This window comes from Chlamydomonas reinhardtii, chromosome 1 (assembly GCF_000002595.2).
Source record: "Chlamydomonas reinhardtii strain CC-503 cw92 mt+ chromosome 1, whole genome shotgun sequence".
NCBI classification, from domain to species: Eukaryota; Viridiplantae; Chlorophyta; class Chlorophyceae; order Chlamydomonadales; family Chlamydomonadaceae; genus Chlamydomonas; species Chlamydomonas reinhardtii.
Genome location: NC_057004.1, coordinates 7,244,397 through 7,267,346, shown reverse-complemented (window position 1 = coordinate 7,267,346; position 22,950 = coordinate 7,244,397). Strand labels below are relative to the sequence as shown.

Genomic DNA, 22,950 nt, shown 5'->3' with positions numbered 1-22,950 from the left:
CACGTCACTCGCCGCCAATCAACACGTGCACCCTCAGCCCCACGCCCTGCTAGCGCCGTTCAGGCTCTCAGCCTGGCCCCGCCGCCGGCGGCGGCCATGGCGGCCGCTGCAGCTTGGTCGGCCGCTCGAAGCCCATCAGCACCTCTCGCTCCGCCCGAATTTTCCCCGCCGCCTATTTACATGCAATAGGCATTAACAAATTGGTGGGCGCAAAAACGTCATACTGCAATACCGTACTCGGTCTTCTGCCAACCCCTCTGCTCGTGTTCTTCAAGGGGCTGCGGAGGACCCCTGGCCGTCACTGCTTTCCTATGGAAGTTCCTCGACCAGAGGGGGCAGGGGTGCTGGGACAAGCAGATAGAGCGAAAGCGAAGGGCTTTGGCAGGCCTTTGGGCACGCAGGCCCCTACCAGGACCTTCCTGCCGGTGCAGACAATGATTGGCACCTCATCAGATAGCAGTCTGGGCCGGGCGGTAAGGCCAGGAGCCCGTCCTAGAGCCATAGGAGGCGGGGGGGGGGGGGCAGCGGCCTGGGGGCGGGGGGTGGAAAAGCGGGCTCGCATGTGTGGGTTTGGGTGCATCATGGACTCGCCCTCATAAATGGCGCACCCCACGGACACACTTGTTTCGTACTGTAGTTAGGACATTCATAGCAAATGTAGCTGCCATGGGCCGGAAGCGTACCACCGGCGCGGCTGGCGCGCAGGCGCAGACGCAGCGAACTCCGACCAAAGGCGAGATGGCGCAGAAACTGGCGCTGGATATTCTCGATGATATCAAGGAGTTCCGCATTAATGTGGAAGTAAGTCGGCAGCAGCAAGGCGATGCGGCGGACGCTTCGCGAAACAGTTTATTGACCGCCTCCGACTTCGCGCAGAAGCAAACGGACGAGTCCATCATTGCCAGTCCCTATCTGAACTACTTGGAGAAGTTGATGATGTGGATCTGCTGGGTCACGGCGATGCAGGTAGGCTGACGAGGGCTTCTCGCAAGCCCACGCGGTCCCCGTCCCCCCTCCTTTCCCAACGCGCGCAACCTTTCGCCGCTGCTGTCATACCAACAGGCACTCCAGGAGCCGGACAAAGCCGACATCATGCAGATGAAGAGCCTGGACCAGTGGCTGCTCATGACGCTGCACAGCATCATGAGCAACTGCACATTCGCGTGAGGCCCATCTTGCGCCCTTGCCCTTTTCCCGATTTCTCCCATCCCCAAACCCTGCCACACGTTCTCCTGCCACCGTCACTACCCACCATTCTTCCTTAGGTCTGATGACGCCAGCAAGTTGCTGCGGACGCTGCACGTGGCGGATGCCTGCCTGGAGTCGCGCGGCTTCAGCCAGCCGCTGTCGATCAAGCACACCGCAACGTGAGGCACAGCCAGGCCCCCGAGCTCTCATCTTCAAAACCCGGGACCGCCGGAATAGTTGGGACCAGGGCTTGGTCTAGGCTTGCTGCTACGGTATTGCTGAGATCACGCAGCCGGCTGCCTGGCCGTGGAAGTGGTGTTTGATGATTCACACACACGCATGGCCGTGCACGTGCAGGATGCCGTGCATGTACCGCGCCCTGAGTGCGCCTCCCATGGGCGGCCTGTGCGGTCCCATGCAGCTGCCGTTGGATTCAAGCCTGATCCCGCACCTGCACCGTACCGCGTGTGCTGTCCGCGCGCAGGGACCATGCCGCCATCACCGCCCTCAGACAGCTGGGCCTGTTGTCCCACGACGGCAGAGACGGGCCCTACTGCACGGTGCGGCGGCAGCTGCGCTGGCCGGCCCTGGAGGCGCACCAGCAGCGCATGGAGGACCGGGCGCAGCGGCACCGGCCAGCGGGCGGCAGGGAGGCGGGCGGCGGGCGGGCGCAGGAGGACGAGGAGGACGAGGACGATGAGGAGCTGGACAGGGTGGGGACGGGGCTGCTGTCAGACGTGTACGGCGAGGAGCGAGGCGCGAGCCTGCGGTCGGACCGGGCGGCGGCGGTGGCGGCGGAGGAGGCCGCCAAGGCGCTCGCGGCCATTGCTGCGGCGGAGCAGGTGCGCCAGCGGGGGCGGGGCGGGTGCGGGTGGGCGCACCAACACGTTGGTGCGACGTGTTATTATCCGGCATGGCGTCAATGCCGTGGACACACACACGCGTCAGTTGTGGCTGCTGCATCCATGCCGGCTGCGCGTGCCACTCGGTGAATGCCCTTGCCACGCGCCTCTTGTGTCTAGCCGCTCACTTGTCCGCCCCGTGCCCCCCCCACCACCACGCACAGGTCAAGGCGGCGCTGCGTGATGAGAAGCAGCAGAAGCAAGTGGCCGCGGTGCGGGCGCTCATGACCAGCTGGATAGACGACCTGCAGGGCGGCAGCGGCGGCGGCGGCGGCAGCTCCGCGGGCGACGAGGGCGGCGGCGCGCTCACGTCGGACGGAGGCGAGGGCGGCAGCGGCTATGGGAGCTCGAGGGAGGAGGAGGACGACGACGACCTGCTGATGTGAGTGCCGGGGTGTGTTGGTGGGTGTGGGCTTTGCCATGTTGCAATGAGCGCGCACCGGGACAGGTGCGCGGCCGCCCGGTAAGTACCGCAATGTTGGGCAGGCAGCCAAATTCATTTTTGAGCTTGTGGGCCTGCTCACCGGCTCACCTGCTGCTGGTCTGCGCCCTGCCATGCCCTGATCTGTCGTGATGCTCCCTGTCCCGCAGTGGCGCCATGGAGGCGCGGCTGCAGGGCCCCCTGGAGCCGGCAGGGCTCGGCGGCGGCGGCGGCGGCGGCGGCGCAGGCGGCCTGACAGGCGCCGCACCGCTGACTGCGGAGCAGCGCCGCGCGGAGCGCTGGCGACGTGTGGAGGAGCTGGAGCGCCTGAAAAGACGTGCGGAGCTGCGCGGCGACGTGGAGAGCATGATGGCCTTGGACGTGCAGCTGCATGCGCTAGAGCTGGAGGAGCAGCGCGACGCGGACGAGGAGGAGGAGGCCCGGGAGCGGCAGCAGCTGCTGCTGATGCTGCCGGCGGTGCCGGCGATGCCGGCCCCGCAGGCTGCACCTCCGGCGCTGTCGCCGCGGGGGCAGCTGCCGCCAGCGCCGCCGCCGCCACGGGCGAGGCCGCCGCCGCATGTCATGTTGCCTGCACCGCCGCCGCCGCCCGTCATGCCGCCGCCGCCGGCGCAGGCGTCGCCACATCAGCTGCAGGGGATGCCGCAGCCTTATCCGGCGTATTCAGGACCGCCGGAGGGCCCGTTCCAGCGGGAGCTGTGGCCCCTGCCGCCTGACCTGGCGGCGGCTCAGCACGAGCAATTCATGCAGCAGCAACAGCAGTACGAGCGGCAACGGCACGAGCACGAGCAGTACATGCAGCAACAGTTTGAGCAGCAACGGTTCGAGCAGCAACAGTTCCACCAGCAGCAGCATCTGCAGCAGCCGCAGTACGGGCACGAGCAATACGAACAGCAGCAACAGTTCGAGCAGCAGCAACAGTACCAGCAACAGTACCAGCAGTTCCAGCCGCCGCCGCCCCAACCGGCGCCCCAGCCTCAGCCTCAGCCCCCTCCCCAGCACCCGCCTCAGCAGCAGGCGGTTGCGGCGTCCATGTCCCTGCAGCTGCTGCAGGGCGCGCAGGCCAGGCGGGCGCAGAGCCCGGCCCACAGCCCGGCACAGGCGCCGGCGCCGACACAGGCGCAGACACAGGCGCAGACACAGGCGCAGACACAGGCGCTTACGCAGGCGCAAACACAGGCGCAGACACAGGCGCCAGCGCCTGGGCTGCGGCCACGGCGGCCGCTGACGAGGCTCACGTCGCGACTGGCCCGGGTGCTGGCGCTGGCCCTGGCGCAGGGCCAGGCGCAGGGGAAGCTGTCGCTGTCGGCGCCCGCGCTGCCGCGTCCACAGCTGCGCGGGCGGGGGCGGACGGAGCTGTCGCGTGTGATTGAGCAGGCGGCACAAGCGGTACAGGCGTCGCAGCCGGCGGCGCCGCAGGCAGGAGCGGCGGAGCAGGTGCAGCCGCCGACGGTGAGCGAGGACGAGGGCAAGTGGCCGCCATTGCCAGGCGCGCCACGGCCCGCCCCCCTGCAGGCACAGCCGCAGCAGCCGCAGGCGCCGGAGCCACAGCAGCAACAGCCGCAGCAGCAGGACCCTCCGTCGCAGGCGCAACGGCCGCCTGTGCAGCTGCCACCGGCACCGCCACCACCGCGCCCAAGCGCCGCACCGCCCAACCGCGGGTCACCGGTGCAGGCGCCGGTCCAGGCCCCTCAGCCTCCGGCGCCTCCGCCGCTGGCCCCTCAGCCTCCGGCGCCTCCGCCGCTGGCCCCTCAGCCGCCGGCGCCGAGTCCTGTCGCCGCCGGCCCCGGCCTCGGCGCAGCTGCCTCCGCCTTCACCTCCGCGGACCCTGCTGTTGCTGAGCTGGAGTCTCTCCTGGCGACCAAGCTGGCGCAGGTGTACCCGCTGCGGCACCCGTACCGTTGGGAGGTGCCGGAGGGCTGGACGGTGGTGGAGGGCTTCCTGCTGGAGGGCGAGCGAGACAACTACATCGCGAAGGTAACTGGTGAGGAGTGCTGGTGTACGGTTGGGATTTGTGTGGTGTTTGGGATGTGTTGTACGGTACTGAGCGGTTCTGTGTCGGAGCATGTGTGAGAGTTGCGACGACAAGCACGTACGGGAAAAGGCATGGAGGATCAGCAGCGAGTCCCGTAAGATCAAGACTACAGGCTGTGTCACGAGACTGCCCCGGCACCCCTCACCAGCTAGCCAAGCCCCTCTCCCGTCCATGCCTCGGCCGTCACCCCGCCCCTGCTCCCGCTGTCCCCCCGCGTCCTTTCCTCTCCCCCCAGGTGGGCCGGGCGGTGGAGTGCGAGCCGGCGCCGCTGCGGCCGCTGCACTTGCGGCTGCTGCTGCTGGCCATCAGCGCCGACCAGCTGGCCACCGCGCGCCAGTGCGGATACCACCCGCAGCTCCCGCCCGAGGCGCACAACCCCCGCACGCAGCCCGGAGCCGCCAAGCTTCTGGCCGCACCCCCGCTGCCGCCGCAGCCCCAGCAGGCGCCGCAGGCGCACCTGTCGCAGCCGCAACAGCCGGCGCAGCAGCAGGCTCAGGAGCAGGAGCGCGACCCGCAGTGGCCGGCACTGCCGTCCGCAGCGCCGCCGCGGCCAGGCCAGCCGGCGGCGGCGGCGCAGCCGCCAGCGCCGGCGCAGCCGGCGCCCCCGCCCTCGACACCTGGCCGACCGGTCCGCATGCCGCTGCAGCAGTTCCACCGGGCCACGCCCTCCCAGCCGCAGCAGCCGGCGCCGTGGGGGCAGCTGGGCCAGGGGCAGGGGCAGCCGCGGCCGCAGGGGCAGGGCACCTGGAAGTCGGTGCTGCTCAAGAGCCTGGCGCTGAACCCGCTGCGAGCCTACGGCCAGCAGTCGCAGCAGCAGGGGCGGCAGGCGGCGTCTTCACGGGGGACGTTGGGCACGGCGGCGGCGGTGGCGGCGGCCGTGGCCAAGCCCGACCCCGGGCCGCCGGCTGACTGGAAGCCCACCTTCAGCGGCGCCAAGAGCGGCGTGGACGGCGGCAGCAAGGACGGCGGCACGGAGAAAGGGAAGGCGCCGGCTCCGGCTCCCCCGCCCCCACCGCCGCCGCCGCGGCCGCCGCCCCAGGCACCACCGCCGCGGCCGCCGCCGCCCCTTCCGCCGCCGCGGTCGGCGGTAAGCGCTGCGGAGCTGCGTGCGGAGCTGAACAATGCGGTGGTGGAGGCGCGGCAGAAGCTGGAGCAGTTCATGTACAGGTGTGTGTGTGTGTGTGTGATGGGGGGTGGTTAGCCGTTCACGCGATTCGGGGCGGGGGTGGGGCGTTGAATACCAGCCCAAACTCAACCAAACCAACTAAATCGAGCGGCCCACATGCAGAGGCGTGGGGGGCTCTGGGGCGACTTTATGTACGAGATCTGCACAGGGGGAATGGGTCGACAGTGTGCCTGTGTTTATCTGTGTCTGTGTGTTCGGCTGCCGGCCTGCAGGAACTACTGCATGGGTGTGCGGCCGCCGGGTCGTGTGTTCTTCAAGGACATCGTGGCCGTGGACCCAGACCTGGACCTCTACCAGAAGGTGGGGAGCGGAGGCGGAGTTGTTCCTGACCATGTGCCATTAGAGGGCACACTTTGAGGCGCGGGTGCAGACAGTGGCGGGGTGCTGGGCGGCTTGAAAGCTCCCCCAACTCATGCGGAGCCTGCCCGCCCCACCCCACCCCGTGGTGTGCACAGATGGTGGCCACCCGCGTCTACCGCAGCCTGTCGCGACTGCTACACTCGGGCGGTGAGTGCGGCGCCGTGGGCTGGGCCATGAGTCGTGTGCTGCAGGGCTGACGCCTGCGGTGGTGGTGGCCAGCTGTGGCCAGCCGCCTCTTCTCCTTCATCCGCACTCAGGAACACACGTACACTCTTGAACCATGGTTGCTTTCCTTGCATACACACTTACACACCATGTGTTCATCCCCCCCTCGCTCTATTGCATTCGGTTTGGTTTAGTTTGGGCTGGTATCCACAACCCCCCGCCTCGCCGCCGCAGCCGTGACGCCGGACACGCCAGTGGAGGTGATCGAGCAGGAGCTGCGGGTGGTCCGCCTGTCAGACACCTGGATCGAGGTGCGCGGCGGCCGGCCCCGGGGCACTCGTGTGTGATGTTCATTCCCTTCGCCCCTTTCCCCGCCCCCTCACATTTTTCGTTAGGCATGAGTGGAAGCCCTCTTCTAGTCTACGTCCACCCGTCCATTTCGGTCCTTCCGTAGGGCTAGCATGGCTCTACGCACCTACAGCCACCAGCTGGCTGCCCTAGAGACGCGAACTATCACAAGATTGCGGTCCGCTGTTTGCTTGCGCATGCGCACACACTGCGTCGACCCTATTCCCACGTGCTTCTCCACCTTACTACACGCCCACAGAACCAGCTGGCCTACCAGTGGTACGCCTCCCAGTCGGCCGCGGACTCGGCGGCGCGGCTGAGCGGCGGCTGCTCCGCACTGCTGGCGCTGCTGGCGCTGGGCGGCCCCATGACCGAGCCCGAGCTGCTGGTGGGGCTGCAGGCGGAGGCGCCAAGACAGGTGGGGATGAGGGGCTGAGGGGATGAGGGCGCGGGGCGGGTATCGGCGGGGCGGGGGGCTGGGGCGGGGGGCAGGCGAGGGCAAACAAGGCGGAGTCATCACACGGGGAGTGCTGCTTCTTGCGCGCTCCGGATGGAAATGGAGGAGCGAGTGTCAGCTCTAGGGTGCTGCTTTGCACACTCTCACCTCGATGAAACGTACCTCTGCGTAGTTCCTCAGCGATCTGACACACGCGTGCACGGTACTTCGCCGTGCACATTGGGCCCGCAGTGCGCCTCGGAGCCCGGCGGCGCCGCGGGGCTGCTGGAGCGCTGTGTGCCGCGGCTGGTGGCGGACCAGCTGGGGACGGTGGGCGGCAGCACGGCGGGGGGCACACGCGGGCCGCAGGCGGGGCCCGTGGTGCTGTCGCTGTGCCCCGGCGTCACGTGCCGAGAGGTGGGCGCCGGGCTGTGGGCGTGCGGCTGTGGGCGTGTGTGTGTGTGTGTGTGTGTGTGTGTGTGTGTGTGTGTGTGTGTGTGTGTGTGTGTGTGTGTGTGTGTGTGTGTGTCTGTTTCTGCTGCTCTGTGCATTGTCCGTGCCACCATTGCACGCATCCCTACTGACTCACCACCCACGTATACATGTGCAGTTGGGCTTCTTCGACGCCGACCTGGCTCAGCGGCTGGAGGAGCGGCTCGAGCGGGCGGAGCGGCGGCTGCTCGCCTGAAGGCGGGAGGGCGAAAGGCAGCCACCGCAGCAGCAGGAGCAGGAGCAGCAGTAGGATGGGAAGGGAGAGGAAGGAGGAGGAGGAGCAAGTGCAGGAAACATGCGCTGCCTGGCGGATGGAGACGGTGGCTTGCATACCAGGAGCGGCACTGGTAGAGGCTACTGTCGCACATGCCGTGTGGCAACACAACGGCTGCAGTAGATGCAGGGAGGGTTAGGATGTGATCATGCAGGCGCGTGCGCATGACATGATCCCTGTGCGCTTCCCGCCTTTGTGACCAGTGCGCACTCATGTTGACCGTGATCCGCAATGACTATTTGCGATTCTGTATTCACCATTGATGATGAATTGATGGCATAAGTACAGTGAGGCCTGGTGTTGATGTTGTAGGAGCCGAGACTGACGCGCGGGTTGGAGGCGCCAAGCCACCAAAGCACAAACGCCAGCTGAGCGCTGGTGGGCGATGGCGTGTTGTAAGCTGGCGATAAGGCACGAGCTGCACAGTTTTGCAAGAATCGATTTGTGCTGCTCGGCGTGCGCCTCATTTGCCTTGCCTTGGCGGAGAGCAAGAGGTATCCATCTGGTCCCCGTGGGGGTACTGCCCGCCTCTGTAGTGCCGCACACTGCTGTTCAGGCACTTCTGCGCACAGCATGCTTGCAATCGCTACCGTAAAGGTGCACTTTGTAGGGACTTCACATGATGTTTACAAGGGCCGTGTTGTCGTCCTCAGTCCCTGCCGCACCTCGACGAGTCCCGTTGCAGCCATCATCGCCGTATCACTCTGCCGTATCTAGACTTCTCCTCCGAGCACCGTTGAATGTGCAGCGCACCTTGATGCAGTGCTCGTATCTTCCATCTACACTGTAGAAATCTGCCCAAAATCCGCCGAAGGCGGAGAAAAAATTTTGGGTTTGGGTGCCACGCATCTACGCAGTGTAGACGGTTTTGGCCGGTTTTGGCGCAAAAATGGGGGAAGCGTAGACGTTTTGGGGGGCTTGGGGGCTTAAGTGTAGACGCCGCGGTCAGGGTCATCTACGCATGTGTAGATGCCGGGTGCCTGAGGGCATCTACAAGATACGAGCACTGCCTTGATGCATCAGTAAAAAAGGGGAGCATCTCCAACCCATGAGACAATGCCCTGGGGAGCATCTCCAACCCATGAGACAATGCCCTCGAAAGTGGTTGACAGCCCGGGTGCCCGACCTTGCAAATGTTATGCACAGGGCTTGCGTCTTTAGGGGTCGGCTTCGACGCTGGCGAGAACGGCCGGAACCGCGTTCTCGCCTACGGCATCCAGGGGCCCAGATAACAACGGAAACGCCCAGTGGGGTTGCGTTGGGGCCCGTTTGTTGCCGCTCCCTGAAGATGCACATCAGTCCCAGCAAAATTTGGGCAAGAGTCCCACAATTACTACCGTAGCACCTTGCCTTGCCTTGTGTCCGGGACTATGCACAGCGATTCAAACCTTGCCTTGTGTCCGGGACTATGCACAGCGATTCAAAGCTAACGGTCAGCCAAAGCTCCCACACTCACCGCCCCGTTGAGTCATACCGACGGCTTGCAAACGGTATGCGGTCTGCCCACCATGCAGAAATGTCACAAGAGTTGGCACCCATCGCAGCCAAGATGTGGCCCTGAAGCTTACCACCGCGTCGCGCCTTGTTACTGAGGTGAAGTACCCTCACATACCGTACATGCCCGGTATCCGCCAGCCGTTGCCCCCGATCAAGTCGTTCCTCACACGACAACTGCTCGCTGCCCGCTTGCCAGCACCAACTGCCGCTCGCCACCATGGCAGCAGTAACCCAAGTCTGCAGTGCTACGCCGTGCTATATCAGCATTTTACATCCGCCCTGCCCCCAGCTCTCTAAACGGCACAGCCGCAGGCGCCGGGTGCCTCCACACTGCCGCCGCCAGCTGTTGCCTTCGCCCGCCTCCGCTCCCCTCCGCCATCGTTCCTCCGCTGTCATCAGCACCGCTGACTTTCATACACCTGGCTACAGCTCATACATATCAAGCAGCTTACAGGCCGCCGCGCTGCTGAATGAGCGTGAGGAGGCCCTGCGGCCCCAGCAGGATCTCATTGGAGAAGGTGATGAAGGCAATCATGACGATAGGGCTGACGTCCACGCCGCTGAGCAGCGGCACCACCTTGCGCGCGACGCTCAGCACCGGCTCCGTGGGCGCGTAGGCGAGCGCCCACGGCATCTTCTTGCCGTCTATCTCCGGGTACCAGGTCATGGGCACGCGGATGATGTACAGCAGCGTAAAGATGTTGAACGCAGGGCGGAGGATGTTGGCTGCCAGCGCCGCGAGCTGGACAGTCTGCTCCGCATTCTCCGGGCTATCGGCAGCTAGACAGCTGCCTGCCAGGGCGCCGCTGGCAAGAAGCGACGCAACGGTGGCGACCTCCAATCGAGCGAGTGGGTGTGCCTGCCGCTCGCTCGTGGAGCAAGCGCTGGAAGAAGAAGCCTCCGATGACGACTTAACGGCGGACAAAGAAACAGTAGCACGAGGACGCAGGGCGAATTGTGGAGAGCGAAGAGGGCCGGCCTTGAAAGCCGCGCACCTCGCACTGGAATGAAGCATGCTGGACGCCATCATAAAGTATATTGGATTGACAATGAAACGTATAGCCAGCAATTACAGGACGCTGGGAGCCGGTGGACCAATTGGTGCATGGACCACGCGATCAAAATGATGTGGGTTTGGTTGCGGGGCGGTTGTATGCGCGGTGCTAAAAGGATATATGCTTGGTCCCAGACGCCCAAGAACTGACATAGGCAGGCGGTTGTAGCGGTCCTCTGTCTCCTGCTCCCGCCGGACCGTCCGACGTCCAGGGCAGCGCCTGCCGACGTCCCACAAGCCCGGCCCCATCAGGCCCTGCTTCTTGGTCACGCTGGTCCCGATGCACACAAACAACGTGGATGCCTTACATTGATGCATGCGATACAGGAAGCTGCACACTGAGCGAGCTGTCTGCAACTAGGGATGGGCGGGCCTCGCGGGCCAACAAACAGCCGCCCCCGGCGCGGGCGTGCCCCCCGCCACATGCGGTCATGCGACATGCGCTTTTGCAACATACAAGAAGCAAGTATTCACGTACAGCTGCCAACCGCTGCGCCAAGAACAGCGTGCCCTGGGACTCTCCTGACTGGACCCGTTCCTCTCCTTACAGCCAAAATTCCGCAGGTAGCTTGCCGCCGGACTACCGCAACGTTCACACCTTGTCCGCGTGTTCGGCTCCAATCCAACAGCCTCTGGCAGCCACATCCAGTCTCCTTGCTCCGGAAGGATTGTGTCCCCACGTATCCCCACCCGGCGGCAGTGACTGAAAGCCTGTGCCTTGTAACTCCGTAATTGCCGCTGGCGGTATCTGGCCCACTCTGCTGCACCTGCCTCCCCCATCCCTAACACTGCACTGCAGTGTGCTCGGCAGTCGGCATCCATCACGGCTCACATCGTCTCGTTCCTCCATGCCCTCCACACCGCCTGTCTGGCAGCACCCTATACTCCCGCTCCCGCTCCCGCTCCGTTCCCTCTCCGCTCCCTCTCCGCTCCTCCCCTTCCCCTTCCTCCGCTCCCTCTCCGCTCCACGCTCCTCCTCCTCCTCCTTTCTCATCCTTCTCCTTCTCCGCCCACGGCTCCAGCTCCAGCCCCAGCCCCAGCTCCAGCCTCAAGCTCACGGCCCCGCGGGCGGCAGTCCGCGCATGTGGCGCACCTGCTCCACCAGCGCCTTAAAGCTGAACGGCTCGCTCATGGCCAGCTCCGACAGCACCTTGCGGTTCAGAGCCACATTCTCAGCCTTGAGACCCGTTATGAGGCCCGTGTACGACATCTGAATGCGGGGCGGGGCCGGGGTTGGAGGCGGGATGATTGGAGGTGGGATGCGCCAGTCAGGAGGCGCGCACGGTGCAGGGCAGGCGTGTTGCGGTCAGGAGCTGCGCTGCGGCGAGGCCGGGTACCCGCTAGTACTTCCTTCAAGGCTGTGGGCAAGGGCGGTGGATATCTGCAACATTGCGCCAGAGAGTGCTCGGGTAGGTGGTGCCCACCCCAACCCCCCAGTTGTTGGCACTCACCCCGTGCTCGCGAGAAGCTGCGTTGATGCGCTGAATCCAGACGGACCTCCAGTGCCTCTTCTTAAGCTTTCTCCCAACGTAGGCATGTTGCAGCGCCTTTTCTACTCGTAATCGGGCAATATTGATGCAGGTCCGTGCTCGCCCACGGAAGCTGCTGGCCAGCTGAAGGATTTTCTGCCTGTTGATCGGCATATTGACTCACTAAACTCCTATGCGGCCAGCCAAGCGGCGCGTGACTGCGCTGCGATCTACGCAGTGCTTCGTTGAAACGGCATCAATGCTATATCATTTTTATAGTCAAGTATACACTAATTGCGACAGCGCGCCACCGGAGCACTCAACACTAAAATGATAAACCCGCTATAGGGTGCGTGCTTTCGCGCAGGCAATGTAGGATGTTCGTCAATAGTGTATGTATGTATACTGTAGTTCGTTTGCAATGGTCCTAGCAAAGGCGATGGCGGGTCCGGCGCACGGCCCCGGCATGATTTCGGCCATGCCCGAGTTCTTCACCAGCCACCCCAACGTCCGCTTTGAGTTCAAGAAGGGCAGCGCGAAAGGCATCTACGCCTACCGCAACGGCGCCCTGGAGCTGGTCGCCTGAGCTGTACCGCCTGTCTACAAGTCTACCTCTCTACATCAAATAGGTGCCTGAAGCCTGGCCACCCTCAGCCACCCAAGAACTAGGGGGTGTGGTTGACTTCCTTGCGGAGCCACCACGGTTGGTGCTCACATCAAGAGCCCAAACCGGTAGCTCTCGCTACCACCACACTTGGTTGTACAAGTGAAGTCGAAAGTGGCCGAGGATTCATTAGCGAGGTCCGGTGGTGGCGGGCATGGCACAAGACATGCCGCGTGATACTCCCGTGGCTATTCCCGCCCCGCCGCCCCGGACAAGCGCTCCTCCCGCACCCACAGACAGCGGCACACTCACTGCAAGCCCGGATAGCCCACGCATCACCTGCAAGTACACGGCTAGACATGGATGCGAGTCCGTTGGCCCCGTACGCGCTCGTGCCCCCAATGGCGCCACCCAACGGTCAGGACGGCCTCTTCAGCGGCCCAAATTAAGGAAATCGGTTGCTCCCAGTCGCCGAACAGTTCTTACAGGTATGGGCCCAACAAGGAGGTGGCTGCCTTAGGGAGGCAGGAAAAGGTCGTTATCAACCCAGCCACCTTGACGCGGGCGCCTACTAAGCGGTATGGGCCCAAAAACGTGTGCCACTGTTCCAGCTACTTGGCACAGCTTGACCCGTCCTAAGTCTCAAACATGGGTGCACCCTACGTCCAACCCGAGCTGTCACCTTGAGCTAATGCGTCCAGGCGTCTGCAACGCGCGCACCCCAACCCTCGGAGATGCGTTGCCCGTCTGTCCAAGTCCTACCCGAATGCATTTACACTCCAAAACTACAGTAACACCGTCGTTTAAGGGCTATGCGCCGCGGCCAAGCGTGTAGTCTGCCTCTCTGGCGGTTCATGCGGCTTAGCTGACTTGCGCGTGCACTCCTATGACACTAAGCATCAGAAGCATACGTCTACACGCCGCGCCACTTCACACTCTCAGTGCCCGTATCCTCCCTTGAATGCGGTGCATATGCACACGCTTGTGAAGAGCAGATCCTCAAAATTCAGACCCGCCCACCCGTCTGCCTGAACGCCCGGTGCAAGCCTGCATATGCACACCTGCGGCTTGCCAGACACTTTGCCGTGTAATATTGAAATGACAGTATTCCATCACTTTACGACTGCTACCCACTAAAATCCTGGTTTGATCAGCCCTCTCCCCACTCCATGACTTGCATCTCGCAAGGTCCTACCACCACACTAACACCGTGTAACGACTCACGCGGTTTACACAACCATGTCGCACAACACAAGTTCCACAGTGCAGCGTATTACCAACCTTTCACCGTCATCTATCCACCATGCCCGTTAGACCGGTACCGTCATGCCAAACCTGTGCTGCACACCTTTCACAACCCTAGCGTGACGACCATGCAATAGGGCCTTGCATGCTGCGACAGAAGAGCACATCGACAGCACACGGATACCGTATGTATACTTGCCAGCACGCCGGTAACGAAGCCGCCTGCCACCCGGCGCCACACGACTGCGGCTGGACCGCGCGCCTGCCTTACTGGCCGCCTTTGCACCGCCACATTATTGAGACGGCCTCGCGCGCTCGCGACTGCACACGCGCTGCCTTGCCATCCTGCCTGCTGCGCCCCCACTAGTCCTGGTCCTCAGGTCCTGCCACTTGCCAGTAGCCTATGGCTCTCCTTGAGTACCCCACCAATCGCTCGCTACGACTCCGTGCCCTAGACACCCTGCCGCATTCCTATTGCTGCTGCGAAGGCGCCAACAAGGCCAGCTGGTGCGGCAGGGGAGCCGCAACCCCCGAAAACACCCGGCCTTGATATGTTGTCGACCACTGCAGCCCCCGCCTGGCGGTTCCGCTGCATGAACGCACTGCAAGCAACTCACAGCACCCCACAGGCTGACAACGCAGCTCGCAACACTCCTTGGTGAGGTCCTGCCGGGCCGGCTTACGGCAAACATCTGGCCCCGGGACCTGGCCCAGCCGGAGTGCGCCCACACAGCTGCCGGGACTACCCCAGCCGCCCCAAGCCGCTGGCTGACGCGCCCTGCACCGCCGCAACGGACAGCTCCTGCCAGTTTCTGCCGGCTTAGTGCGCCTTCTCCGGTCCCGCCGGATGTCGCCGCCCAGCCGCTTCTTCTTCTCTTCTTGAATCCCCCCAGCTGCCCTCCCCATCCCAGCTCTGCTGCTCACAGCTCTGCAAAGAAGTTGTCGCCGTCCGCGCCAAAGTACGCCGCCGCGCCGCCGCCCGCGCCGTCGCCAGGCGCGTCGAACCACTGGCCGGGATCCAGCTCCACGCCGCCGTGCCCGCCCAACCCCCCGTGACCCGCCGGGCCGCCGCCAGGGATGAGGCCGCTGACTCGGCCCAGCGCACCGCCGGGCCCGGCCCCGCCAAAGCTGGCGGCTAGCGCCGCCAGGTCGACCGCGTTCGGCGACATGGGCGCGAAAAAGTTGTGGCCGCTGGCGCCGCCGGCCATGGCAGAAAGCGGTGTGCCGCTTTGCGGCATGAAGTGGAAGGCGGCGGGCGAGATGACGCCTGCAAGGCGGAGATGGAAAACGGCAGGTGGAGGGTCAGTGCAGGAGGGTAAATCCAGGATCAGGCCAGCACACGGCCGGCACTCAACGAGTGCACCCATCGCTGCTTCCATGTACGTGCAGAGCCGAACACGTGCAGGCCAGGTGGGCAACGTCTGGACTGGAGACCAGCAGAATGTACCCTGCGCGCACCTTGGCCTGCAAGCCCTGGCACGGGCGCCCGCACTGCCGGCGGCTGCTGCTCCTGCTTTACTGCTGAGGGCACCGGCTCTGCCGCTGCCGCCGCTGCCGGCGCAGCCGCAGCAGCAGCTGCTGCTGGCGCAACCCCCGCTGGCCCTGCAGCTGCCGGTGCCCCGCCAACCGCTGCCGCAGCTGCTGCCCCTGAAGCCGCAGGCGCCACTGCAGGTGCGCCCATTGCCCCGCCGCTCATGGCACCGCCTGCGGCGCCCGCCGGTCCCACGGTGCTGCCTGCGGGCTCGGCAGACGCGGAGGGCTGCTGGCCGCCGCCGGCTCCACCCTGTTGGCCCTGCTGGCTGGTGGTGCCCACGTTGTTGGTGTGCTGCACCAGGTACACGTCGATGGGGCCCTTGGTGCTGCGCAGCACGATCCTGTTGCGAGGGGTTTTGGAGCAGGGTCAGACAAAGCTCGACTGGAAGGCGCCAGACTATGGTTATCCGGTCGGGAGTTGTCGGCACGCCAGCAAACCAGGCCTCCCTCCCTCCCCTCCTCCCCTCCTCGCTCCCTCCCTCCTCCCTTTCCTCCCTGCCGCTACCTCACCTGTACCGCATCTGGCCGTCCCGGGGGTCCGCCGCCTCGCGCGGGTCTGGCACCTCCAGCGTGGTGCCGGGCGGCGCCTTGACCGCGAAGATGGTGTCGTTGGCGAAGCAGGGCAGCCCCATGACGTCCTCGTCCGTCACGTACAGCCGCGGCTTGTTCAGCGGGTTCTCAGACAACGCCTGCAGGGCAGGGCGGGGGGTTACATTCATGATTACTTAAGGAAGTGGTAGGGGGCGGGGTGAAGCAGGTCGGATTGAGAAGAGATAGGGGGGACAGCAAGGAGGAAGAGGAGGAACATACTGCAAGATCTTCGTCGAGCCATGTGGTACTAATGGGTTTAAGGCACGCGCACTGACCAGGAGTGCAGCATCCCGCACTACGGCACCCTTCGCCGTTTACGTGTGCCGTGCAAGCAGCTACTGCTCCTTAATCACCAACACCCGTACGTCCTGCATGCACGCCAAAGCTTATACGCCCACCTGTATCGCCGAGGTCATGAAGCGAATGTTGTCATCTAGCTCCCTTTCCTGCTCCTGTGACATGGGAGGGCAGCACAACGCCGCGACAACAGCCCGTCATGTGGCGGTGCATTCGGAAGCGCACCAACAGCTTGACCTGGACCCTACACCACGCCAACTGGCTGCCCGCGCACCCATAGCAAGGCACGCGGCAAGCACACAATGGTACACACACGACCTCACCCTGTTCCCCTGAACACACATGCCAAACAACCAACAACCAAACAAAGCCTACACACAGCAACCCAACTCACGTCCAGCTTGCTCATGTCGGACCGCAACCGGTCCAGGTCGGGGTCGGCATCCCCGCCGCGGCCGCCGTCCCCCGCGCCCTTCCAGCGGATGTTATTCTTGGACTTCTTCTCGATCAGTCCCACACCTTCCAATACGTTGGTAATGTCGTAGATGCGCCGCTTTTGGACCTGCGGGCGCAATACCGGCAATGCGTACGCGAATTGGCGCGGTAATTGAGGTGAGCGGGAGCCGGCTGTCTGCTTAAGTACTATCGAAGCCAGTGACTGGTGAGCCATGCAGCGCACCTTCAACGTTTCAGCGGCTTGGTTGAGGTCAAGGATTCCGTCACGTGCGGTGTTAATTAGGTTTAGGAACTTCTTTGTCAGCATGCCCAAAGAGCTGTCGTACCGGCAACCTCCTGTGTGGCTGCCGGGAGAGCCTGCAGCACAGGGCATACGGCAGGCGCAAGCAGGCCTTAGGGCTGGGGTGATGGTTGGCACCCTACCAAGTACAGCTACAAGGCGGGTTGCGGTTTGCAGTCAGGGAAGGTTGAGGTGAGCCTTGCATGGTTCCAAGCGCGTGCGAAACCCCTCGCTACATGGGAACGCGTGTGCGCGACCCCGGAACAGAACGCAGCACTGCCCCATCCCTGCTGCCCCATTCCGTGCCCTTCCTTCAGGCACATGGCAGTGCCGACAGCGAGTCACCCGTTGCACTTACCCGCTGCTCGCCCTGCTTTCCGCTTTACGCTGCGCGAGGCCGTGTGCTGTTCCGAGCTTTGCCGGTCCTCGTCGTCCTCGTCCCCTCCACCGTAGCTGCTTTGCTCCTGGTCGTCGGGGTCCGCTCCCCGGTGTCTCCCGCGCGGCTCATAGTCCTCGTCATCGTCCCCCGAGTCATCCCCCCGAGCCGCCTGCGCGAAGAGCAGTGAAGCAAACGCAATCCATGCCCGTCGAGCGTATGTTGTCACGCCCCGGCCACATAGCACACAGGTAGCCCTCCAGATGAAGTCGGAAACGTAATGACAGTGCATCCTCCGATTCTCGCTGCTGCAGCTGCTGCTCAAACTCTGAGAGTTCGCCCAGCGGTCTTCTTGTGCCCCACCTGGTGCCGCTTCGCTGAGGCCTCGTAAGAGGTGTCCGCGTGTCGTTTCTGCAATTAAACATCATCCAGGTGATTCATCGGCTGCGACATGCTGGTCTGGCGTCAAAGGGCTCCATAGCGCCTGTGAATCGCGACTGCGCGCGCCTGAAAGGCCAAGCTCACCGACATCGGGTGCCAGCCAACAGACACACAGCTCCCAGCTGCTCAGGTGCGCCAGTGAGTGATGGTACAGCTCGCCAGGGAAGGAGTGCGCGTGTTGGCGGGAGGCGTGGGCCAACGCGCCAACGGCAGGTCTATACACCTAGATCCTATTGCGAAATGTAGAGATACCTAAGGATGTAGCAGCCGACTTGATATACGCACCCAGGCGCGAGTACAAGTCGATTAACGGGCCTCAACGTCCCCGCATTGTGTCTAACTAAATACGAGCTGCACAATATGCGATACCAGTGCACTTGCAAGTTAGGGATTGAATGCGGCGCGGTGCCCCGCGGGAGGAAAGGAATGGGCCCCATTGCCGCAGGACCAGGTTGGCTGTTCCACTCAAGGTGGAGGTTCCACTCGTGGCGCAGGGGCGCTCTGCCCACGTCTCAAGCTACGCCGATGTTGCAAACCGTTACCCCCAAGACGACTGGGGCGCCGACTCTGTCTTTACAGGGGCAAGAAGTGGCCCGGAGGCTCGTCTGCGCCAGGACATTCGCCAGTACACACGCGCACACGGTCTCCAGGATTCCAGGGCTTTCGCTTGCACACACCGCACCCATCATAGCCTTATTCTTTGCCTAAGCTTTGCTCTCAGTCTCAATCACTCCATGTAGTTCACGCACATATGCACAGTGCCGTGCTTATTGATCTGGACACCCGCCGCATCCGAAGCTGCCCCTGCCCGAACCTGCAACACAAACCAGCTAACGGCTAACGCGCACTACCTTCCGCCATGCCGAAATGTCCTTCCAAGCGCATGCCACGATGCACTTTCGAGAAAATTCTTCTCGTCCCATCCATCCTGCTCCTGGATATGATACCACCATGCTGTCTAGTCCCCTTTCTTCGGACAGCCTGCCGCGCAGCAAGCAGTGCAGCCATCACCAAAACACGGCCCACGCCACACCAAAAATGACAAAATGCAGTACAAGCAGGCGACCGGCTGCATGGGCGCGCCGCCACGATGCACGCCCTGCCCCAGTCGACACGGGCCCTAGTGTGCCTTGCTTTGTTGACCATTGCCAGGCCTGGTCTACTGCATCCCGAAAAGCCGCTCACAGCGCCGCCCGCCTGGCCGCCTCTGCGCTGCTCCGCGCCTGCTTCACACCAAGCCAACATCAACAACAACGCTGCTCAAAGCATTGTTTACTTAGTGATGCCGTTCTTGGTCAGGTACTGCTCGAGCAGGGCCTTGGTGATGGCGCCCTCGCGCTTGCTGTTGGCCAGCTCCTGACCCTCCTTAAACACGATGAGGGTGGGCAGGCCGTACACCTGTCGCGGCAGCCGGGGGGTAGCACGGGGGTTGCGGACATGTCCAGACCGGCAGAGATCCATGAGGAGCACGGTAGGGACTCCAGGGAGTTATGCGACAGCCCAAACAAGCCAGAAAACTGTCCAGGTAGGCAGGCGCTGCCCCAAACTGCGGGCCGTGTCTGGCCACCAGCCATCAAGACTGGCCCGGCCTCCAGTCTCCACAGACCCAACGGCACCGACGAACCCACCTTGTATTGAGCAATGAGCTTTGGGTTAGCATCATGCTCGATCTTCACCACCTTCAGCTTGCCACCGTACTCCTGCATTGGAGGGAGCAGGGCGGCGCTCAGACGGCTGTGACACGCTGCGGTGACGACACGCCAGGTCCACTCGTCCGTGTTTCGCGCGCGCGAAGGCGAACGTAGGAAAACGCAGCGGCTAGACATAACGCGTCCGGTCGTCCATTGCTTTCCTGGCCCTCGCGCGCAATGTGGAGTTACCTTCTCCGCCCAGTCCATCAGTGGCGCGACCAGCTTGCATGGCCCGCACCAGCTCGCCCAAAAGTCAACCAGCACAGGCTGGCCGGCGCTGGCCTGTAGGCCAGATCAGGTCACAACGAATGAAGTCGCTAATGCGAGCGTGGTCGTGGACTGTCGTCGCTTATCCTCGCACATGCGTGCCACCGCCCGCCCCGAAAGCGACGACAACGTACACGCCTCCCACCTTCAGTACTTCATCATCGAATGATGCCTCAGTCACATTTGCTACACGGGTCACCGTGGAAGCGCGGGCCGGCCGGCAGACCGGTCGCACGGCCCCGAAAGCGGTGCGGCCAGAGCAAGGCACAGCGGTACGAGTGGAAAGCATCATCACGAAATGACGGGTTCTTAAAGGCGACGCGAGCAAGCGGAGCAGTATGGCGAAGATGGAGCTCGTGTCCTGTAAAGAGGTGATGGATAACTTCAGGCAAGTAATTACGCCCGAGTACAGTAATGCTTCGCGCAACTACCAAAACAAGTGCAGAAACGGAACTTTGCATGGGTACAGCGAGTCGCCCCATGCGAAACTGGCTGTTGAGGTCAAACACCTACGCCAGTTTGACAGAAATGGTATTCAGTAATAAGCTGTGTAAAAATCCTAGCTAACGTTGAGGTCTCCAGAAAGAAGCCTGTTTTGTTTTGTTGAAATTCGCTCCCCTCCTTTGGACCTCGTTGAGGCGCAATGACAACTGAGAAGGTTTATACATTAGGTTTGAAATATAAAGCACACAGCCCCTTTCTCCAGTACATAGCCGTCAAAACCCACGATGCCGGCGGAACAGCCCTTTTCGTTAGCGGCCTGCCATATGGGTTAAATGAAGTGACGCTGAAGGAGTTGTTTGAAGCTTTTGGGTCGGTAATTCAGGCTGTGCTGCACCCGCTCAAGGTGAGTGTGTCAGGCACGGTATGACGCCGGTGCCGGTGCACACCTGCTTGCAAATTAAAGCCCCAGCTCCTCTGGTTGAGGCCATGCATGCCTAGCACAATCATCCCATTGCAGCCTCCACCAACTCTTGCTGCTCCTGTCGCTGCTGCTGCTCCTGCTGCTGCTCCGGTAACACGCCTGTCCTGCCGCACAGCGGAGTGGCATCGTTGTGTTTCGGGAGCCGCAAGGCCGGGCCGCCGCCGTCAAGTACGCGGCCAAGGGGCAAGTGCTGGAATTTGCAGGCGGACCACAGGGCGACGCTGAAGGCGAGGACGGCGGCGCGGGGGAACCAGTGGGGCTGAAAGGTGAGGCAGGCGCGCCGACGGGCTGTAGGTCGCACCTGCCGGAGGGCGGGCGGCGCGGGTGGGGGCGTTGCAGCGGCAGCCACCCCACGCGCGCATGCTTGGTGACGCAGTTTACGATGCGGTTTTTGTGCTATCAGCTCTTGGAGCGGGAACTCAGGCGGACATTGGGACTGCCGGCATGACACTGCGCTCTCTTTGCTGCTGTGGCGCAGCGTGGGTGCACGAGCATAAGGCGGCGAGGCCCGGCAACGACGCGTTGCAACAACAGGTGGGAGCTCGGGCCCTCGGCGTATGTAAGGGCATAGTTCTTTGTGTGTGTATATATGTGGTTTGGGGGACAACAGGGCGTGTAATCAAGTGGCAGTCCTGGTATTACGAGCAGCGTACGGCGATGGCCCTGCAGATTGGGCCGGGAAGCCGGACCGTGGTGTTTGGACTGGCACCCGTTTCGCCACATGAACCGCCCTGCCGCGCCGCTTCAACGCTAGATTGCCTCCTTGTCCGGTTACGCGCGTAGTCTCAATCGCGCATACTCAGCCATTTACACACGGCCGCAAACCGCCATCGACAGATCGACGACTGGATGGACGCATTTGACGCGGACCAGGAGCGCAAGTCGCGCGAGAAGCAGGCAGCGATGGGCGAGGACGGCTGGACGGTGGTGGTGCGGGCCAAGGTGAGAGCGGAGAGCGGGCGGGGTTGTACGGGTGCTATTGAGGTTTATAGGCGGAAGGAGTGGCTGTGGAACGCTGGGGCGAGATGGAGTTGAGGCAGGATTGCATGGTTCTAAGTTCGAGTGGGATTCACACATACGGTACAATGTAGGCCAGGTGCTGCTGTCAACCATGTGACAATGCGAGCAATTGAACACCTCAACACCCGACATGCAGCCCCGTACGCCTCCACCAGGTGTCACTTGTCGAATTCCGCTGCCCCCTCTCCCAACCAACCCTCGCGAACACTCCTCCCTGAATCTCCAAACCACCACCACCACCACCACCACCACCACCACCACCACCACCACCACCACCACCACCACCACCACCACCACCACCACTTCCCCAGGGCCGCAAGCGCACGCGCGAGGACGGGGGCGTGAAGGTGCAGAGTGGCGGCGTAGCAGTCAACGCCGCAGCCGCGGCGGCCGCCGCCTCCGCCAAGGACGGCAAGGAGGGCGGACTGGGCGACTTCTACCGCTTCCAGCGCCGCGAGAAGCGCCGCAGTGAGCTGGAGGAGCTGCGGCAGCGCTTCGACGACGACCGCAGGTGCGCCGCCTGGGTCGTATGGTAATTTTTCGAAATGATGGAGGGGTGATGGAGGGTAGTTTTCGGGTTGAACCTCCCTGGTTAATAGTTTCTCAGTAGTAAATGTCTAACCTTACTGTTTCCTGTCTGGTCGTGCACTCCTCAGGCGGCTGGCGCAGCTTAAGGCGGCCCGCAACTTCAAGCCCTATTGAGCTCTGCGGCAACTGGAGGGCTGATGGCGGCTGGCGGGAGCTCAGGGTGGAGCCGACAGGCCGGTCCATCAGTGCAGCGGCGTGGGTGACGGGGAGGGGCCACGTTGGTGCGCGCCGTGTCGGTCAGGCGGTTTGGTCTGTATTGTGGCTTCGCGGTGTGCTTGCCCTGCTGATCCACCATGCGTAAAGGAGGACTACGATGTACTGTCTGTCGGCAAGCGCGGACGGAGCACCTGCTAGTATAGGAATGTGCTAAAGCATTGGACGTCAGGCATACTACGATGCCTAGTAGGGGTGGCGATCAGGGCGGCCGGACGAGTGCACCAGGGATGCAGTGGAGTGCTTTGTTAGATTGCCCCTGTCCAGTCCCGGCAACTGGAGAGTCTTTGCCTGCAACCTTGTTTTATATTGCAATGTAGTCTTACTTTCATACACTAAGTAGGCACACGAACACAGACGAAGTGCGGCTTTCGCGGGTACGGGGAAACTGCTGCTGTTGCCTGCCTTATTGTCGGCCTGTCCTTTTGCGGTCTCACCCGGCCATTACAGCACATAGTTTGTTATAAGTTGATGAACGCGCTGATCACCGAGGACGCGCCTGCAATCGATGGCGGTTTCTACGTGCGACGAAGTGATGAGCAAGGGCTGCCTCGCATTACTGGAATTTGATAGTTACT

The 22,950-nt window shown here is 63.1% G+C and overlaps 6 protein-coding genes across 6 annotated transcripts; 2 read left to right on the top strand and 4 right to left on the bottom strand.

The window, feature by feature from the left end:
• The first annotated feature begins 636 nt into the window (after positions 1 to 636).
• On the top strand, positions 637 to 8,482 carry CHLRE_01g052450v5 (uncharacterized protein). Its single transcript, XM_043058987.1, has 14 exons — positions 637 to 801; positions 877 to 966; positions 1,063 to 1,163; positions 1,266 to 1,367; positions 1,673 to 2,030; positions 2,255 to 2,472; positions 2,682 to 4,506; positions 4,800 to 5,731; positions 5,963 to 6,050; positions 6,206 to 6,257; positions 6,510 to 6,586; positions 6,883 to 7,041; positions 7,312 to 7,476; positions 7,670 to 8,482. Exons 1-14 carry the CDS (start codon positions 667 to 669, stop codon positions 7,745 to 7,747), a joined length of 4,380 nt encoding a protein of 1,459 aa, XP_042928901.1. The 5' UTR covers positions 637 to 666; the 3' UTR covers positions 7,748 to 8,482.
• Positions 8,483 to 8,484: 2 nt separating this feature from the next.
• Positions 8,485 to 10,456, bottom strand: CHLRE_01g052400v5 (uncharacterized protein). Its single transcript, XM_001689738.2, has one exon. The coding sequence runs from the start codon at positions 10,347 to 10,349 to the stop codon at positions 9,771 to 9,773; it is 579 nt and encodes a 192-aa protein (XP_001689790.2). The 5' UTR covers positions 10,350 to 10,456; the 3' UTR covers positions 8,485 to 9,770.
• Positions 10,457 to 10,668: 212 nt separating this feature from the next.
• Positions 10,669 to 12,236, bottom strand: CHLRE_01g052350v5 (uncharacterized protein). Its single transcript, XM_001689737.2, has 2 exons — positions 11,828 to 12,236; positions 10,669 to 11,586 (listed from the first exon to the last, which is right to left on the bottom strand). Exons 1-2 carry the CDS (start codon positions 12,017 to 12,019, stop codon positions 11,431 to 11,433), a joined length of 348 nt encoding a protein of 115 aa, XP_001689789.1. The 5' UTR covers positions 12,020 to 12,236; the 3' UTR covers positions 10,669 to 11,430.
• Positions 12,237 to 12,919: 683 nt separating this feature from the next.
• Positions 12,920 to 18,006, bottom strand: CHLRE_01g052300v5 (uncharacterized protein). The gene is made up of 9 exons (XM_001689736.2): positions 17,753 to 18,006; positions 17,591 to 17,638; positions 17,210 to 17,399; positions 16,795 to 16,928; positions 16,510 to 16,677; positions 16,217 to 16,270; positions 15,738 to 15,916; positions 15,153 to 15,568; positions 12,920 to 14,961 (listed from the first exon to the last, which is right to left on the bottom strand). The coding sequence occupies exons 1-9, from the start codon at positions 17,756 to 17,758 to the stop codon at positions 14,615 to 14,617; spliced, it is 1,542 nt and encodes a 513-aa protein (XP_001689788.2). The 5' UTR covers positions 17,759 to 18,006; the 3' UTR covers positions 12,920 to 14,614.
• A 223-nt stretch (positions 18,007 to 18,229) lies between these two features.
• Positions 18,230 to 20,066, bottom strand: CHLRE_01g052250v5 (uncharacterized protein). The gene is made up of 4 exons (XM_001689734.2): positions 19,772 to 20,066; positions 19,549 to 19,641; positions 19,297 to 19,368; positions 18,230 to 19,066 (listed from the first exon to the last, which is right to left on the bottom strand). The coding sequence occupies exons 1-4, from the start codon at positions 19,916 to 19,918 to the stop codon at positions 18,941 to 18,943; spliced, it is 438 nt and encodes a 145-aa protein (XP_001689786.1). The 5' UTR covers positions 19,919 to 20,066; the 3' UTR covers positions 18,230 to 18,940.
• Positions 20,067 to 20,178: 112 nt separating this feature from the next.
• CHLRE_01g052200v5 (uncharacterized protein) lies at positions 20,179 to 22,949 on the top strand. Its single transcript, XM_043058986.1, has 6 exons — positions 20,179 to 20,473; positions 20,667 to 20,817; positions 21,030 to 21,085; positions 21,389 to 21,493; positions 21,883 to 22,082; positions 22,228 to 22,949. Exons 1-6 carry the CDS (start codon positions 20,270 to 20,272, stop codon positions 22,271 to 22,273), a joined length of 762 nt encoding a protein of 253 aa, XP_042928900.1. The 5' UTR covers positions 20,179 to 20,269; the 3' UTR covers positions 22,274 to 22,949.
• The last annotated feature ends 1 nt before the right edge of the window (position 22,950 follows it).

What these genes read in the sequence shown, in the direction of transcription:
- CHLRE_01g052200v5 (XM_043058986.1), top strand. Translation starts at nt 20,270, where the DNA reads ATGACAACTGAGAAGGTTTATACATTAGGTTTGAAATATAAAGCACAC. An exon ending in CTGTGCTGCACCCGCTCAAG is followed by an intron (nt 20,474 to 20,666) that starts GTGAGTGTGTCA and finishes CCTGCCGCACAG; the next exon opens with CGGAGTGGCATCGTTGTGTT. An exon ending in GGAACCAGTGGGGCTGAAAG is followed by an intron (nt 20,818 to 21,029) that starts GTGAGGCAGGCG and finishes GCTGTGGCGCAG; the next exon opens with CGTGGGTGCACGAGCATAAG.
- CHLRE_01g052350v5 (XM_001689737.2), bottom strand. Translation starts at nt 12,019, where the DNA reads ATGCCGATCAACAGGCAGAAAATCCTTCAGCTGGCCAGCAGCTTCCGT. An exon ending in CAGCTTCTCGCGAGCACGGG is followed by an intron (nt 11,587 to 11,827) that starts GTGAGTGCCAAC and finishes CCCCGCATTCAG; the next exon opens with ATGTCGTACACGGGCCTCAT.
- CHLRE_01g052400v5 (XM_001689738.2), bottom strand. Translation starts at nt 10,349, where the DNA reads ATGGCGTCCAGCATGCTTCATTCCAGTGCGAGGTGCGCGGCTTTCAAG.
- CHLRE_01g052450v5 (XM_043058987.1), top strand. Translation starts at nt 667, where the DNA reads ATGGGCCGGAAGCGTACCACCGGCGCGGCTGGCGCGCAGGCGCAGACG. An exon ending in GAGACAACTACATCGCGAAG is followed by an intron (nt 4,507 to 4,799) that starts GTAACTGGTGAG and finishes CTCTCCCCCCAG; the next exon opens with GTGGGCCGGGCGGTGGAGTG. An exon ending in AGGCGGAGGCGCCAAGACAG is followed by an intron (nt 7,042 to 7,311) that starts GTGGGGATGAGG and finishes TTGGGCCCGCAG; the next exon opens with TGCGCCTCGGAGCCCGGCGG.
- CHLRE_01g052250v5 (XM_001689734.2), bottom strand. Translation starts at nt 19,918, where the DNA reads ATGATGCTTTCCACTCGTACCGCTGTGCCTTGCTCTGGCCGCACCGCT. An exon ending in TCGATGATGAAGTACTGAAG is followed by an intron (nt 19,642 to 19,771) that starts GTGGGAGGCGTG and finishes TCTGGCCTACAG; the next exon opens with GCCAGCGCCGGCCAGCCTGT. An exon ending in AGCTCATTGCTCAATACAAG is followed by an intron (nt 19,067 to 19,296) that starts GTGGGTTCGTCG and finishes CTGCCGCGACAG; the next exon opens with GTGTACGGCCTGCCCACCCT.
- CHLRE_01g052300v5 (XM_001689736.2), bottom strand. An exon ending in CCTCAGCGAAGCGGCACCAG is followed by an intron (nt 17,400 to 17,590) that starts GTGGGGCACAAG and finishes CTCTTCGCGCAG; the next exon opens with GCGGCTCGGGGGGATGACTC. An exon ending in TCATGACCTCGGCGATACAG is followed by an intron (nt 15,917 to 16,216) that starts GTGGGCGTATAA and finishes CCTGCCCTGCAG; the next exon opens with GCGTTGTCTGAGAACCCGCT.